This window comes from Scomber japonicus, chromosome 9, assembly GCF_027409825.1.
Source record: "Scomber japonicus isolate fScoJap1 chromosome 9, fScoJap1.pri, whole genome shotgun sequence".
Lineage (NCBI taxonomy): Eukaryota > Metazoa > Chordata > Actinopteri > Scombriformes > Scombridae > Scomber > Scomber japonicus.
In genome coordinates this window covers 34,479,219-34,495,239 of record NC_070586.1, presented here as the reverse complement: position 1 = coordinate 34,495,239, position 16,021 = coordinate 34,479,219, and the positions used below count along the sequence as shown (strand labels likewise).

At 42.4% G+C, this 16,021-nt stretch overlaps 1 protein-coding gene across 1 annotated transcript in view; it reads left to right on the top strand.

The window, feature by feature from the left end:
- Positions 1 to 5,966: 5,966 nt before the first annotated feature.
- tncb (tenascin Cb) overlaps positions 5,967 to 16,021 on the top strand; it is a 32,493-nt gene continuing 22,438 nt past the window's right edge. The window contains 7 exon segments of the mRNA XM_053324975.1: positions 5,967 to 6,450; positions 7,192 to 8,412; positions 9,417 to 9,439; positions 10,188 to 10,213; positions 10,782 to 11,104; positions 11,190 to 11,305; positions 11,814 to 11,967. Coding sequence (XP_053180950.1) covers positions 5,967 to 6,450; positions 7,192 to 8,412; positions 9,417 to 9,439; positions 10,188 to 10,213; positions 10,782 to 11,104; positions 11,190 to 11,305; positions 11,814 to 11,967 — 2,347 coding nt within the window.

The following is a 16,021-nucleotide window of genomic DNA, read 5'->3' as shown; positions in this document are numbered from 1 at the left end:
CTTTACACTGAGTCATTTGATTCATTGTCTATATTCGAAGCATACCAATTCATCTGTGAAGCTGGTTCCATTCCTCTAGAAATGAATGACTAGACCATATTTGTTATGTCCATTCGTGTTGCTCTGTCAAGCGTGGGCTGACCTGTTGAACCTAAATTGCCTTTGCAACATGCCAACGTCAGACGAGACAGATGCTGGAGGACTTTCCAGAGGAGCAAACTGAGAGAGGAGGCTTGTCTTTAGCCAATTAGCTGTGTCCTAATGTCATGGCCTGGCAGTTTTACAGCCACATTTGAACCTGCTGTCCATTCCCCAACATGAAACTGATTGCTTTATAGTCTCGTTTCCTAACCCCACATCTCTTCAACCATTAACTGGTGTACTTCTTTATTCTGGGGTCTGTTTTTTGTGTAGTTCAGCACAACTGAGACGGCCACATCGGTCATAAAAGACAGATATAGAAAGATGGTGTGTGTCTCCCAGAGCGTGAGGTGATAAAATTTGAAAAACCTCTCCTGAGAAGCAGCAACAACTGTAGCATTGATTGCGTATCGAGCAGTCAACTCAAGTCATGTTTCTTTCTGGAAATTCATTTCTGTGTTTGATGATTATAACTCACGGCCATTCTGCTGTCGTCAGCAACTTGCTATCTCTCTGAGCTATGACCTTGGTGGAAATACAGGATCCAAATCAATATCCACCTGCTCCTGCTGAGGACATATGTGGGAGGTTTCTTTCACCTTGCGGGCAGGTTGATTGTGATAAATATGTTTATCAGCAGATTTCAATATCGGTGGATTCACGGCTCTTTGGGATATGAGATTGCTCTTCAAAGTGAGATTAGATGAAGTTTACTTGATTATTCCTGGAGTGTCCGTGACTGCTTCCCTGATCACTTCCCCCCTCTGTTACAATGTGACAATATTTTAAGGTGAAATGAGCCGCAGACAATAAACCCTTCATTCACTCTTCATATCAGCGACCCAGATTTGGATTCTGTACTCAAGCTGAGTTTTTGTCATGGATGACCTACAAAACTATGCAAGCTTGATAAATTCTTAAGAAATGAAAAGAAAGGCATGTGCATCCTATCAGAACTATTTAATATACAGTCCTGGGACTTGAGTTGTAGTTGTAGTCATTGAATATTTACAGCTTTTACACACCAAGTGGGGCACGCTGCTTCATTATTCAGTTTGTTTGTTGTCAAGTTATCAGACGGATGCTGTGTTGTCTTTACACGCTGCCTCCATTAAGCACTGATAGTTAGCAAATCTCTTCTCCGGTTCTCTTTTCATAAAAAAAAAAGCCCTGACAGCACTTCCACGTTGCTCTGCTTTTTGATAACCTAACGCACGTTGCAGTTGCACAGGCTGATAACATTTTGACTTTCTATTGTGCCAAGACAAATTGCTTTTTTCTCTTCAGAGTGAATATATAGATAACCGCCGCTGAATGCTTGCAGAGCATAGTTTTCCGTTCTGATTTATCTTGGACCTGCCATATGGTAGAGTCTCAGCAAAGGTGAACTACAGTGACGGTTAAATTTGTCAGCATGGGGCCCTGGCTGAGTTTGAAAGAAATCCTGACTTCTGCATATGACGTCTGCAATCCTCCCCAGACAGAAAGTCTGCTCATCAATCATTACCCCAAGTGAAAGTACAACTTTAAAAGATGGGAGAAAGTAGGAGGAAAGGATAACACTGGTAAAGTAATCATCCACTGGGGATTTACTTGTTTCCATCGAAACAGCACTATCCAAATGGAAACAAGATCAATGCTAATATTGATAGGCCGCTATAATAAGACAGATCTTTGCATGCCATGTTGGGCTCTGGGTATCCAGTAGCTTATGGGGATTTGTGCTGACTGGACTGTCCTGGTTTTACTCTTATCTTGATCCTCTTTTTCCTCCTTTGTGTGAAATAAATGCATTCCCTTGATTCACTGAAGGATTAAGGTTCTAGACTTACACAACATGGCTGCGAAAAAAAAAAAAGAAGCAACATCTAGGGACATGCTGGAAACGCTGTTTCCTGCAAGGACAGATGGAGTTATTGCAGCTTGAACTGGACAGAGGTGCAGTGTTTTTTACATTACACTAATGGCAAAAAAGGGTAGTGTGAGAGGCAGACTTATGTAACGAGACACTTCTGTGGGTTGTAAATTGTAGACGACTGTTAACTCTTGCTGAGACGGGGCTTTGCACACTGTTAAAATGCATTTGTAGTAATGTATGTGGATCTGTTGATGTGAAATGCATGCACTGGTTGTTAGGTCATTTGAAGACATTGCAAGTGATCTCTTAAGGCTGGAACATGCTTCAGCAGGCTTCACTTAAGCCAGCATGTTTTGGATGTCTTCAGGTGGTGAAATTATACATTCAACTTTTTTTTCTTTTTCTTTTTTAAAGTAGTTTTAGTTGACTATAGCCAGACATGCCCGATTTTAAACCTGATTTGGTAGACACTTCTGATTTTAAGACTTTTAGAAACTAAAAGTTGAAGTAAGATGTGAAGTTTGAGCTCACGACACCACAACAATCAATAATAATCTGGCACTGAGATGAGCAGGTCAATACATTTTGATCAGCCGTCTTGCAGTTTGAGAAGTGGTTTCCCACATGGCTGCTGTCAAAAGGTATGTTTTAAACTGCACTATGCTTGTTAATAGAATGTGTGTTGTATTACTCAAGTTGTGGCTAAAGCTGTAGTCTTGATTGAGATATAAAGCTGAACTTCTTTACAGACCAGGAAGACCACATTGTCAACATCTTCCTGCCATCTGTGGCTCCATATTCTTTTTTTCCTAGTTCTGTTCATAGTAGAATTGCACAAAGTAATGTTGCCTTTCTCCTTTTTTGTCAATATTATTGAAGGTTGAACTCTACCTTTGCTGGAATTGTCACTGGAAAACAACTAACCTGGGATTTCATGCTTATGTTTCGAGCAAAAACATTGTGTCTGCTCTATTGGTATGTACAGTGTCAGCATAAAAGTTGCAGGTTGTGGATGTGCAGAAAGGCTGTTTACTCTGCTGTCTGCCCAGCTTAAACTTAGGCAAACCTTAGAGGTGGCAGATATGAAAACACCCAATAGTTCATTTCTTTAAAGGTTATATGAATTCTGGATTCACTGACAAACAAAGTTGTCTTGGCAATAGTGGTAATCCCTTCTAGTGAGCTTCAGGGTTGATAAGAAGTTCACAATGCAGTATTTTTAGGTCTTGGGTCCAGCTTAGGGTTAGGGTTTAGGGTTTGTGTGTGCCCCATAGGTGTCTGATTGACACACCCTTTCACTTTAATCCTGAAACAACAACACCATAAAATTAATTTAACGTCCCCCCTAGTGAGAGACCTAATCAGTTTTGAAACTAACCCCAATTGGATCTTTAAAGCATTTCCAGCTCTCCACTGTGTGAGGTATAAAACCTCAAGTGTTTCCCTAGCACTCATTCAGAACGGGGTAATTTAGATCGGTTGCAAAAAATGTGTGTGTGCCAGCAGGTTTTCCCCGGTAAAATTCGGCTCACATTTGACCACAAGGCGGGTAACAAGCTTTGTTGCTGTTTGAGAAGCTAACTATTGAGCAAAACCAAGTGAGGGAATAACAAAGCAGCAGCAGTCAGATTGTATCGAGTCCATGTCTGCAGTGCCAACAACCAGCTGCATTAGCATAGTGCCAGGGCCACAGGGTGCTCATGAAGGAAGTCCAAACAGAGGGATCAGCTCTGTGTTTCTCAGGGTCACACTCAGATTCTCTTTTTGTCATTGTCTTGCTGCGTATTTAAGAGTAATAGATGGCAACTAAGCGGAGAAAAAGCCAAATCAAAATATTTCTCAGACTCTGTGGAAGTTTCTTCTCTTCATCTATTTCTGAATAAAGCCGGGTTTTGCCAGGGCCACAGATTTTCACACAAAGCCTGCTTTGGTCTCTCAGGGTTGCCTTGTTCAGAGGTCCATGTGGAGAGCAGCCAGCCTTCAAAGTGAGAAAGCCAACCATCCGCCCAGAACTAAAACCTTAGCAGCAACTCAAAGCAATTTTCTGGCTATTTTGTTGATTTAATCCTTAGTTTGTGATGCTTGGGCACAGCGGTGTGACTGTATTGGTGTGTGTGAGTGGACGTGCATGTGTGACATAGTTTGTTAGCAAGTGAGACAGGAGGGGGTGAAGCTCTTTAGGACCCCTGAGGGCCCAGATCCTCAGCGCTCCCATCAGCAAGCTACATTAGCACTTTTACAGTCTACCCATCATGGAGGCGCTCATCCCTGCCTGTCTAATCAGGGGGCTGGGAAGGGTGCAGCGAGGGTGAAGGTGGAGGGGGTGAAGCCGTGGGATCCCTGCAAGCTGAGCTCATCTGTCAGCTTGCCTAATCACACGTCAGGCCAGGATGAGGAGACCAAGCACCTTTTCCTAGAATATTACCTGCTGACTGTCAAACTCCCAGTTTCTGCACGCATGAAAATGGACGACAAAGATACCCTGTGTTTTCACAGTATCCTCCATCAGTGAGACTGAGTCAGGTGTAGCAGAGAAAATTAAACCCCTTCATCCATATTCCACCACAGGCTTTGAATACACTCTGTATGCCTGGATTCATGCATTATCCAGACATTTCATGTTGGCTGCTAACAGCCATTAACCTTTAGAGCAGCCAAGGCACACATTGGTTTATTAGAGGTATGAAATGATCGGTGTCAGCATCTCTGACAAGGTGGGGTAAAAGTGCAATTATCCAAACTCAGCCTGAGCCAGGCACTTTAGAAAGAGGAAGTCTATTGCTGTTCCTGGAATTTATATTCAAAAGTTTCTCTTCCCATTTGGTTCCAGTACTTACAAGCCAATAACTTAATTCATGCCTCTCATCACGTTTCTGCATATAAATAACTGAAAACCTGATTATTAGAGAAGCAAAATGCTTCAAAAAACCAGCCCTCTTGTTCATAAAAGACACTGAAAGTTGCATGCAGCAAAGACATGCATCTAACCAACTTGTATATTTAATTTAATGCTAAAGTCAAAGAGTATAAAAAAACATCAGGTTTTAAGGTTGGCTTTCACGCAACAAACTCAGCACATTTTTTCCAGCAGACCTTTTTAAAAGAAACTTGTCTCCGAAGTGTTTGGCGAAAGCAATAAGAATCATGTTACAGAGCTTAAAGAAAACCTAGTGGCTGTCAGGAGAGCGGTCTTGGAATGCTGACCTGCCAGTTTGCAGGTAGCAGAGAAGTAGCAGACCTTTGTGCTTTACAGAAAGCCCACAGATGGTCCAACCATACACCGGTATTAATCTGTCAGCTTGGGTTGTGGTCTTGGCTGCGGAGAAAAGAGAGGGCTCCCTGCCATGCAGGTGTTGTAGGGCTGTGCGTAGCAACCTGCCTCAGCGTGGTCAGAAAAATAAGACTTCAGATCTCCAAGGTCACATGCCGCCCCTGCAGTAATTGCTGCTCTTGGTCCTCACAGGAATTGTGAAAAGAATGCCCAAGTCATCCGCTAAGTGTGTGTCTCCTCCACTGAGAGCAGAGGGGCTAAAATGGGTCACAGGCACCAACAGGATTGGAGGTGGTCTTTTGTTAGGGGCAACAGAGGAAGGTTAATTGCTTTTTAGTGGGATACTATAATATTTCACACCAGTTATGGTCCCTTGTGTGGGTGTATGTGTGTTCAGTGGGACTATATTGTTGAATTTATCCCTAATGGCAAGGGCAAACCATAAAAGTGAACATTCAACAGTGGATTGCTCTGTGTTGTATGTGGGTACACATAGAGATGAACTTTGTGACAAAGATATGTACACACACTTGTTACAAAACAAGTAAATTCTTGTTTTGTATTTTGTCATATAAATCAGTCATCCTCACTTTTCCATTCTGCCTGTACTTTCTTTAATTCTAGGTCTTGAAACAAGAACACCAGATTTGATACCTGCATAGACTCCATTAGCAGTCCAAGTGACAGGGTTTCATCATGGGGAAAGGCTTTCTCTTCAGCTGCGTGGCCGTGGTCTTGCTCATTCAGCTGTCCACTGCTGGCCTGGTCAAGAAGGTGATCCGCCACCGCAGAGAGGCTCTGATGCCTAAGAAAACCCAAGAGAACCTCACACTGCCCGACCCTGACCAGCCGGTTGTGTTTAATCATGTCTACAACATCAACGTACCCTCTACATCTCTCTGCTCCGTGGACCTCGACTCGCCTGGTGGCACTGAGCTCAAACACAAGAACAGCCCGATGGAAATGCAGAATACTGAGCACATGGAGCACACGGTGGATGGTGACAATCAGATCGTTTTCACCCACCGCATCAATATCCCCAAGCAGGCGTGTGGCTGTGACAACCAGCTGCCAGACATCAAAGATATCCTGAACAGGCTGGAGATGCTAGAGTCAGAGCTGTCTAGTCTGAGAGAGCAGTGCAGCACTGGGGCAGGCTGCTGTGGGACTCAAGTTACAGGTTAGTCTACACCATATGCTGTATGTGCTGTGTAACTATTATACATGCAATCAAATAAAAGTCAGACCTATTTTAAAGTACTCCCAGTGAGTATGTCTCAGAGTACAAAATACATGATTCACATATTACAGTAGAGAACCAATGCATCATGATTTTAGTATAACAATGGCTTTGTATCTTTTAGTCAATTAACCACTGCTGACAGTATTTTATTTTAATGCAAACATCTCTCATTATATGTATTGTTTGATTTCTGAGTTTGACTTTGAAATTTTGAGCTTCAACATTTCCAACTACAATACTACATCATAATAATGTAACTGGCAAAAGACAAAGGAGACAAAGTCCTCACTGTGATGAATCACATCCGCTCTGTCAAGAACATTTCTCTGTAAGTGCATTTTCAGAGTTTGATGAAATGGACTGAAACTAATGGCCATCTGGAAGTTAAGAAACTTTCACAAAATTGTGTCAATAAAACAATTTGTAGTTAATGGGCTACAGCATCTTAAATTACTGGTCCGTTTCTGTAACTAAAACTAAACATATTGACATAAATTACAAAGTGAAGCTGGAGAAGACTGCCACATCTTCACTAATTGAAACTCTATGGATTTACCCAGTTTGCATAAATCTCAGGTTTCTTTGAAGGGACTGTAGCTCTTTGGATTTGTATGTGCACTGTTTTACTGACTGGAATAGTTATAAAATACTTCCCATTGCTTGCTTACCTTCTTACAGGTGAAGTGGCCACAAAGCCCTATTGTAATGGCCGTGGGAACTGGAGTGCTGACACTTGCAGCTGTGTATGCGAACCTGGATGGAAGGGCCCCAACTGTACCGAACCTGAGTGCCCCAACGACTGCCAGGACCAGGGCCGCTGTGTGGATGGAAAATGTGAATGCTTTGAGGGCTTTGGTGGAGACGACTGCGGTATTGAGCTTTGCCTGCTGGACTGCGGCGACTATGGCCACTGTGTCGAAGGGTCCTGCCTCTGTGAGGAGGGCTTCATCGGTGAGGACTGCTCCCAGACCAATTGCCTCAACAACTGCCTTGGCCGTGGACGTTGTGAGGACGATGAGTGTGTTTGCGATGAGCCTTGGACAGGCTTTGACTGCTCCGAACTCATCTGTCCAAATGACTGCTACGACCGTGGACGCTGTATCAATGGTACCTGCTACTGTGAGGAAGGCTTCACTGGAGAAGACTGTGGCGAGCTCACTTGTCCTGGCAACTGTAACAGCCGTGGCATGTGCGTGAATGGCCACTGTGTGTGTCAGACCGGCTACAGTGGAGAGGACTGCTCGAAGATCACCTGTCCCGACAACTGCAACGAGAGAGGCCATTGCTTCAATGGAAAGTGCATCTGTGATCCAGGATTTGAGGGTGAAGATTGCTCCATTCTCTCATGCCCCGACAACTGCAGCAACAGGGGCCAGTGCATCAACGGAGAATGTGTATGTGACATAGGATACCAAGGTGAGGACTGTAGCGAGCTCTCCTGCCCCAACAATTGCCAAGACCGTGGTCAATGCGTTGATGGGCAGTGCGTATGCAACAAAGGCTTTGCCGGGGAGGACTGCAGCATCAAGACCTGTCCAAAAGACTGCATGGGACGTGGGGAGTGTGTGGACGGCAAATGTGTTTGCTTTGTCGGCTTCACGGGTAAAGACTGCGGTGAGCTCACCTGCCCCAATGACTGTCTGGACCGTGGCCACTGCGTCAACGGGCAATGTGTTTGTCATAAAGGTTTCACTGGTGAGGACTGCAGTGAGAAGACATGTCCCAAAAACTGTCTCGACAGAGGTTACTGTGTCGATGGCAACTGCGTGTGCTATGAAGGTTTCACTGGACCAGACTGTTCCATACTGACCTGCCCAGAGGACTGCCAGAACCAGGGACGCTGTGAGAATGGAGTGTGTGTCTGTGATGAGGGCTTCATCGGGGAGGACTGCTCTGAGGGTAAGACTGATCACAGTGATTTGATAGCAATAATTCTCAGATGTGCTTTTTCAGTTTTTAAAGTCTTAAGAATTGTATTCTATGCTGTTGGTCACAGCAAGTTTGTCATTATACTACTAGTGGGAGGGGTGCAAAAGTCGGAAATATTCAAATTCTACATATAATGACTTTTATATTGCATCCATCTGTTTATTTGGGCCACTAAAGGTCAGAACTCTTAGATAAGCTAAACACCATGAGTTAATGTTTATATAGGTAATGGGTTAGCAAACTAATTACCTTATTACAGTACCTCTTTCCATAATCAGCGAACACAAATAAACAAATAGCAGTTATTTGGAATCATTCTCCTGGGTACCTGAGCAATTTAATATAGCTCAGTTTTGGTCTCCATCAACTCATGATTGAATATCTGTTTCTTAAAATACTCCACTGTGGTCACTTTTGTATGTCTGCTGTTTGCATGGTTTCTGCAGACTTTTAAAGACCTTTCTTAATACCACAATGCAATTTAATACCTGGTCAAAGTATGTTATATCTAAGAGTCAAAATGCTATTTTCCCAAGCCCTTCTAAAAAATGGTACCAATGTGACCTGTTGTAGGTTTCTGCATGATGACATTGCTTCATATAAACTGATATAAGCCCCCTAGTCCACTTAGCCGGTAGCCACAGAGACATACTGAACACTCACTGGGGCCTCTACTTTGCTTAATGTGCTAACAGACACACACAGATGGAGCACTCACTGTTGCTGCTGCTCAAAGTTTAAAAAATCAACTTTGAGCAGAATCCAGTGTGACTCACAGGTGTTATTCATCCCGGAATCCCGGCTCTGCTCCCGGCTCTCCTCCAGAGCTCCCAGCACTTTGCAGCTGTGTGTTCCTCTGCTTTGTCAGCTGCATTGGGTTCATCTCAGCATTTTTGATGTTGCTTGTAGTATACCTGGACAGTTTTTTGTGTTCTGACTTACAGCGAGGGATTACGTTAAGAAGACACTGTCAGTGAACTGCTTGTGCTTGTGTGTGGTTAGGAGGTGGTGGGGGCATCAGCGTTCTGGCTCCAACCCATCTCAGTGCTTTTTGCTAACAGCTGAGTGGGTGTTTCCATTTGAAAAACCTGGAAAGAAATGCAGGGGGAGTCATCTTCTAAAGAGTCCTTTCTGTCTATGGAATAGTCGAACCGAAACGGTCTTCAATTGACAAAACAAAACCAAAAAAGTGTCTTATTTAGTAGGAATACAAAGGGGTCCCTTAATTGTCTTTAACTGGTAAATGAACTACTTAAAGTTGTTCAGGACGTTGTGTAGCCATGAGTTCCTGTCCAATAGCCACAGTGAACAAAGTAGTCCCTCTTCACCCGAAGTCCTCCACAAAGCTAACAGGAGAATATGACATAAGCAGGTGATTTAAGGCTAGTGAGTGCATAGAGTGAGCAGCTAGCTCTCACAGGTTAACTACCACAGCTAGAACTGTGCCAGTCCTTTTACACTCAATAATATACAGTAATGTTAATGTGTTATAGGTTTAATACACAATACATAACTCCAACTTATTTGAAATGCAAAATACACACTACTCCCTAAAATAAGGAGTAAAACTATGCTATCTAAGGCAACATATTCCAATTAGCTTAACTCACAATTAGCAAAGGGGGTAGTGGTGGAATTATGTTTCTATGAAGCTAGGTATGCGACTGTATGAGCGTTCATATAAAATATTAATTAGTGTAGTATACACACAGATATATCCATACTGTTTTACTTCACATAGACAGAACCAGGGACACTGTGAGAACAGATAGTCTTCTGGGATTTAGAAACCATGTTCTTAATAGTTTTCTCTTTTAACTCCTTTAACCTTGGTTAAGGGCGAGGAGTAAATCTACATTGCGGAAACAGTCAGAAAGTTGAGAAGGGAACAATTGTCATGCAGTATAACAGTGGTTAGGATCAAGTGATGCATGAACATATTAATGAAAACATGTGTCACGTGTGCTGCATAACATACAACTTAATGTATCAGTGCACATCAATCATAGGTTTAAGTTTTGCATGACCGCTGCTCCAAATAATGCCAACATGGTTTTGAATCTTGGTTTTGAATGTACTCACTCTTGAGATTATATCTATATTTTATGAAAAATGTGAGATGAGATAATGCCACTTCTTTCAACAGAAAATCAAACTGTTACCCAACTCTATATTTCTTGAGGCATATTGTAATGTTATCTTATTTCTCCTTCCAAAATGTAATTTAGTCACTCACACTCGAAATCACTCAATAAGTCAATTTATCTACACATTGTTGTATTTTTTTTAACATACGGTACTTAAAGAAAACTCTTTATGCAAGACGGAAATGTTTGCAGTGTTATTCATTTTTAAAAACCCTCAGAACAGATTATTGACTTTAAGTGTCCCTCCACAGTATCACCACCCAAAGACCTAACGGTGGTAGTGGTCACCCCAGAGACAGTGGATGTCTCTTGGGAGAATGAGATGCGTGTAACAGAGTATCTGGTCACCTACATGCCTACGGCCACTGGAGGTCTGGAGCTGGACATGCGGGTGCCTGGGGACCAGAAGATGGCCACTATTCGGGAGCTTGAACCTGGTGTGGAGTACCTGATTAGCGTCTATGCTGTTCTCAACAACAAGAAGAGCGTTCCTGTCAGTGCTAGAGTGTCAACACGTATGTGAATCTTACTTACTGTTTTCAAAAAGCAGCATATAAATCTAGAGTAAATGTAATTAGAAATGTGTTCTAATCCTGTCAGATCTTCCTGAGCCTGAGGGACTCAAGTTCAAGTCAGTTCGGGAGACATCAGTGGAGGTGCAGTGGGACCCATTGGACATTCCCTTTGACGGCTGGAACCTCATCTTCAGAAACACTGTGAGTCTGGATACACAATACGTTAGTGGAGCTTCTTTATTCCAGGAGGTGGTTGAACTTTTGGGTCTACCACAGCCTCTATCATTATCAACATTTTCCTGTGGTAGAAACCATATACGACCCACTGGAGACCCCCTACTTTATATTCAGCAATTGCCTAATGTGCATACATGAACATCAGGGTGACTATCCTGTGGAAAATAGCCCAGCCAAGCCAGAAAGCCAAAACACAGCAGTTAAAACTGATAGCATATCCTGACAGCTCCAACGACCATATCAAGTGAATGTTACTTTGTTTTAAACACTTTATTTTCCTTTTTGAGAGTTCACAGAACTCTTAACAAGTGGTGCTACTAGGATCTCCTCAAATCTGTCAACTCTTAAGCCCAAACTCCACCCGGAGCACCATTATGTATGATTTGGCTGTTTTTTTCCACTTTTGCTCCACACATGACGCCAGGACTAGTCTTTGCAGTGGTTGATGACTGGTGTTTTTCATTGCTGGCAGAAAGAGGAGGATGGTGAGATTCTTAACTCCCTCGGCCGTCCCGAGACCACCTTTGAGCAGTCAGGCCTGGGCCCCGGCCAGGAGTACGAGGTCAAACTGGAGGTGGTGAAGAACAACAAGCGTGGACCGCCTGCCTCCAAGAACGTCATCACGAGTAAGTGTTTATATTCACGCTGCTAACTGGCTTATTCTTTTTTTTTTAGACTTACTAATTTGATTCGTTTCCAGGGGAGTATACATGTACTCTTTGCATGGTTCATCTATCCTTATGCTGTACTGCATGATTTATGTAAAAAAAAAAAAAGAAGACATTTTTGCAAGATCATTTTAGGCGTTGTCCTAACAAGTAGCTTAATTGAGGTAACAAATGGGGAATCACCATCATTTTTTGGCATTGTGTACTGAAAGAGTGTCAACCCACCTCAAAACACAAAACATTACCCACTTCAGCTCTTCGTTTAACTCATCAGGAACATGCCATCAGATATTACAATGTGTATTACAATGAGAACCTATATGGGTCAAAAGGACTATTTCAATTCTGCCTGATGAAATAGTTTTTCATGGAAATGTTTTCTTTAGAAGATAAAGAGATGGGAAATGAAATAAAAAGCATTTGAACCCATAACATTGTGAATAAATGTTATGCCCTCTACTGCTGGTCTGCTCTACATATATCAACCCTAGCTTATCAGTGTTTATACATACTTTGCACTTTGCAACCCTTATAAACACAGGATTTTCAGGACAGTATTCATACAGTGGAGAGCTATACTCCTTTGACTGATGGATTTGAGAAAAAAATTAAAGATATATATCAAAAAATTGGTTCTCAACCTCTTGGTATAAAGCGTGACCATGTATTCAAATACATTTGCAGGAGACTAAGACTCAACACTTCCTTTTCACCATACTTACTGTAGCTCTGCAAATAGAGGGGGTGTGATTTTCCGAGAAATAGAGGTTATTTTGGAATAAATTGTCACTTAGACCTGTCAAAGTTAAATGCAAAAATCGGCTGTTACCTTCATACCTTGCCTTGGATCATTGGTTACTTTATCTGTCTTATCCATTCTGCAGCCTCCCAACAGAGTATTGAAAACGCCCCAACATGTCAACCCTGAGTGATTAGCTCATTAGATTTCATTGCATTGTTGAGATTTAGCGATGGTAATAAAAAGAGCTATGGATTTCCAGCCCTATTGGTATGTTATGAGATATCTCCATAGCTCCACCAGGCTGTCGCTATAAAGCCCAATGGCTTGTAACACTCAGAGGAACTCGGAGCTGGGGATCAATATAGAGAGACAAAAACGGGTTGAATTTGTGACTTCACCTGCCAGACCAACCACCAACCACCAACCACCAGGTTATTTTTAGGTTTGACTTGGGGGCACATTAAAACACACTCCTCCAACTCTTGTTGAAGTTGTTAAATGTGTATTTTCTTTAAATGTGAGCCTTCGTGGCTGGCTGCCCAACCTGAAACTTTAACCTGGACTCAAACGGTGCTGGCTTATACCCCTGGGAGACTTCTGTTTCAACAAAGCAGATTCAACAGGCGCAGCAATGTTCGTCACATTCAGCACTAAATTTAATAAATGGCAGTTCCATCTAGCAGTGGGTCAGGCCACTTCTTCGCTTATTTATGGTGTGAAAATAATCTGCACCATGCCAGAATAAACAGGGGTGTGCATGGGAATGCCATTAGAGGCCTATCGTAACTTTTTCTTATTCACCCTTTCTCCTATTGACAGTAAGAGAAGGCCTGGTAAATTACAGCAGTAACTGGTTGTAGTGCACAATTCTTGACATTTATAGTTTAACCAAAGAAAAGCTACATGTCCACAATAACAATTTTAACATGCTAATTTTAAGCAGGAATAATATTTATCATATAATATGCTGAGGCTAAGGAGAATGTCATTAGTCGTGCTAGTTTTCGGGTTTATAATCATACTGGAAAGATTACAGTTTTTTATCTGATGTGGATCGTTGAGGGATCACTAAATTTATTGCAATTAATCCTCAGGGGACCATGAATGACTGTCCTACATTTCATAAAAAAGCTTTCCAATAATTCCAATAGTAGATGTTTTACTCTGAACCAAACATAAGGTGGTACAAGCAAGGTCTGGACCAATGGTGTCCAAACCTGCTCCTGTAGAGCTACTGCCCTGCATGTTTTAGACACACCTGATTCTAATAATGAACTCATTATCAAGGAGTTGAAGCTTGTTAACGGGCTTAATAACAAGTTCATTATTATTAGGTGTGTTAGAGAGGGGACATGCAGGGCAGTAGCTCTCCAGGAGCAGGGTTGGTGACCACTGGTCTGGAAAAAGGGTTAGGTGAAGGGTTTGGTAGACTGACCGACTGACATCCTGGACACAGAATGTATGCTATCATTGAGTTTGAACTTTGGAACAAACCTTGCAATACAGTTTGAAGTTTAAAAAGTCAAATAAGATGAATATTTTTTAGCCACCTTTTTTGCCTGCTAGCACTTACACATACCCATACTCCCACGTGTCAGCACTACTTGGATTATGAGGTTCAGAGTTCTTTGTGTCACTCAGGCTCTCTTAATGTCTTCCATTACACCGGCTTGCGGTGCGTATTGTGGGATTTGCATGCTGAGGGGTCTAATTGTGTGAAGTGAGTCCCCCCGTTCACCCCTCTTTCCACCCCCTTCATACCAACCCACCATGTGTGGGAGGCACCAGTCAATCAAGCAGTCAGGCTCAGAGGGACGCCGGCCTCCCAGGAGAATGATATCGTGACACCAGAACGACACACTTGCAGCCTCCTTAGAAGACAAATCTGTGTTCAGCTCAAATGCAGATCCTTCATTTTATCAGCCCTGCACAGAGGCTTGACTTTCCTAAAGTTGCTTACGTGTGACAAATCAATTTCAGTGCTGGTGAACAGGCGCCCTTCATGGCGCTGGGGTTTGAACTGTGAATAGTTTGAATAACCTCATAAATGCAAGAGGGCTGTCACATTTTTCAGCACCTGTGTTAGTAAAATGACTGTATTTATGCATATAACACCTTGGAACCAACCTTCCTGACTCTATTATGTGCTTCCTACCTTCATAGCCTGTGGTTAGAATTCTGTTCCATTCATGGGAGAAGTAGCCACCAATCCTACCAACGATTTAACTGAGATGAAAAATGTTTACCTCTGTTCAAACCGAAAGTCTAACTGAAATCAAATAGAATTAAGACACAAATGAAAAGTTGGTGTATCTACACATCCAGTCAATAGTGGACATGCTGCAACCAAACTATTGAAAACCACAGAAACAGAAAGAAGAAAGAAGCTCCTCTCCAAATCACCTATTCGGCAATCATCCTAATCAAGTTTATTGAGTCTAACTCCTTTTTGCACTGTACAAAGCAGAGCAAAGAATTATTACCACTGGATCTGCCAATTTAGAACATGTCATATGTTCATAAGTCAGAGTTATGAAGAAGTAATTTCTTACATGATGAGCACATACAGGAATCCACAAAGTTTGTGCATATCAGTATGGTTCACAGTTGAGGTATTCAGGGCCTTCTCCATAAATTATAGCTTAGTTTGTGACCTCGCACCCACACACTGTTCTTCGGTTGACTTCAGGACAACAGGAAGGCAACTTTAATTTTGTGAAACTTTGTGGATTTTAAATTCTGTGGACAGAAGGAGCCAGGGAATGAACCTCCAACCATGCAATCAATGATTGACTAACTCTTCCTCTTGAGCCAAAGCTATGTCATTAATGAGTTATGACAACTAAACCCAGTCCTTGATTGGTCTTCATTGACACATACATGTTCTATGTATCCATTCAAGCAGGATAGAACACTTAATTGGGAGTGCTTGTTTTTAATGATTTCACTGTTCGTTCCCTAATGGCTTCAGTATGCTCATGTGTACAAGCGGGTGTAACACCACAAATGCCTTTGAGAAGAAACTGTCCGAACGCTGCAGTTTATTGCATAGAGACTCAAAAGACACAGTAATATTGGAGAGAGATCAGGGAGGCAGCAGGATATAGCCAGGACAAGGCTGTAATGGCAGGTTTTTAGGCCAACCTTTGAGTGTGACCGTTGGGAATCCCACCTTTTGGACATTCTTGCACAATGTGTCAAAAGACTCAATTCATTTGAAGCATTCTGAGACCTTTACAGTTCTTCTCTGGCCAGTCTGCACGGCTTTGA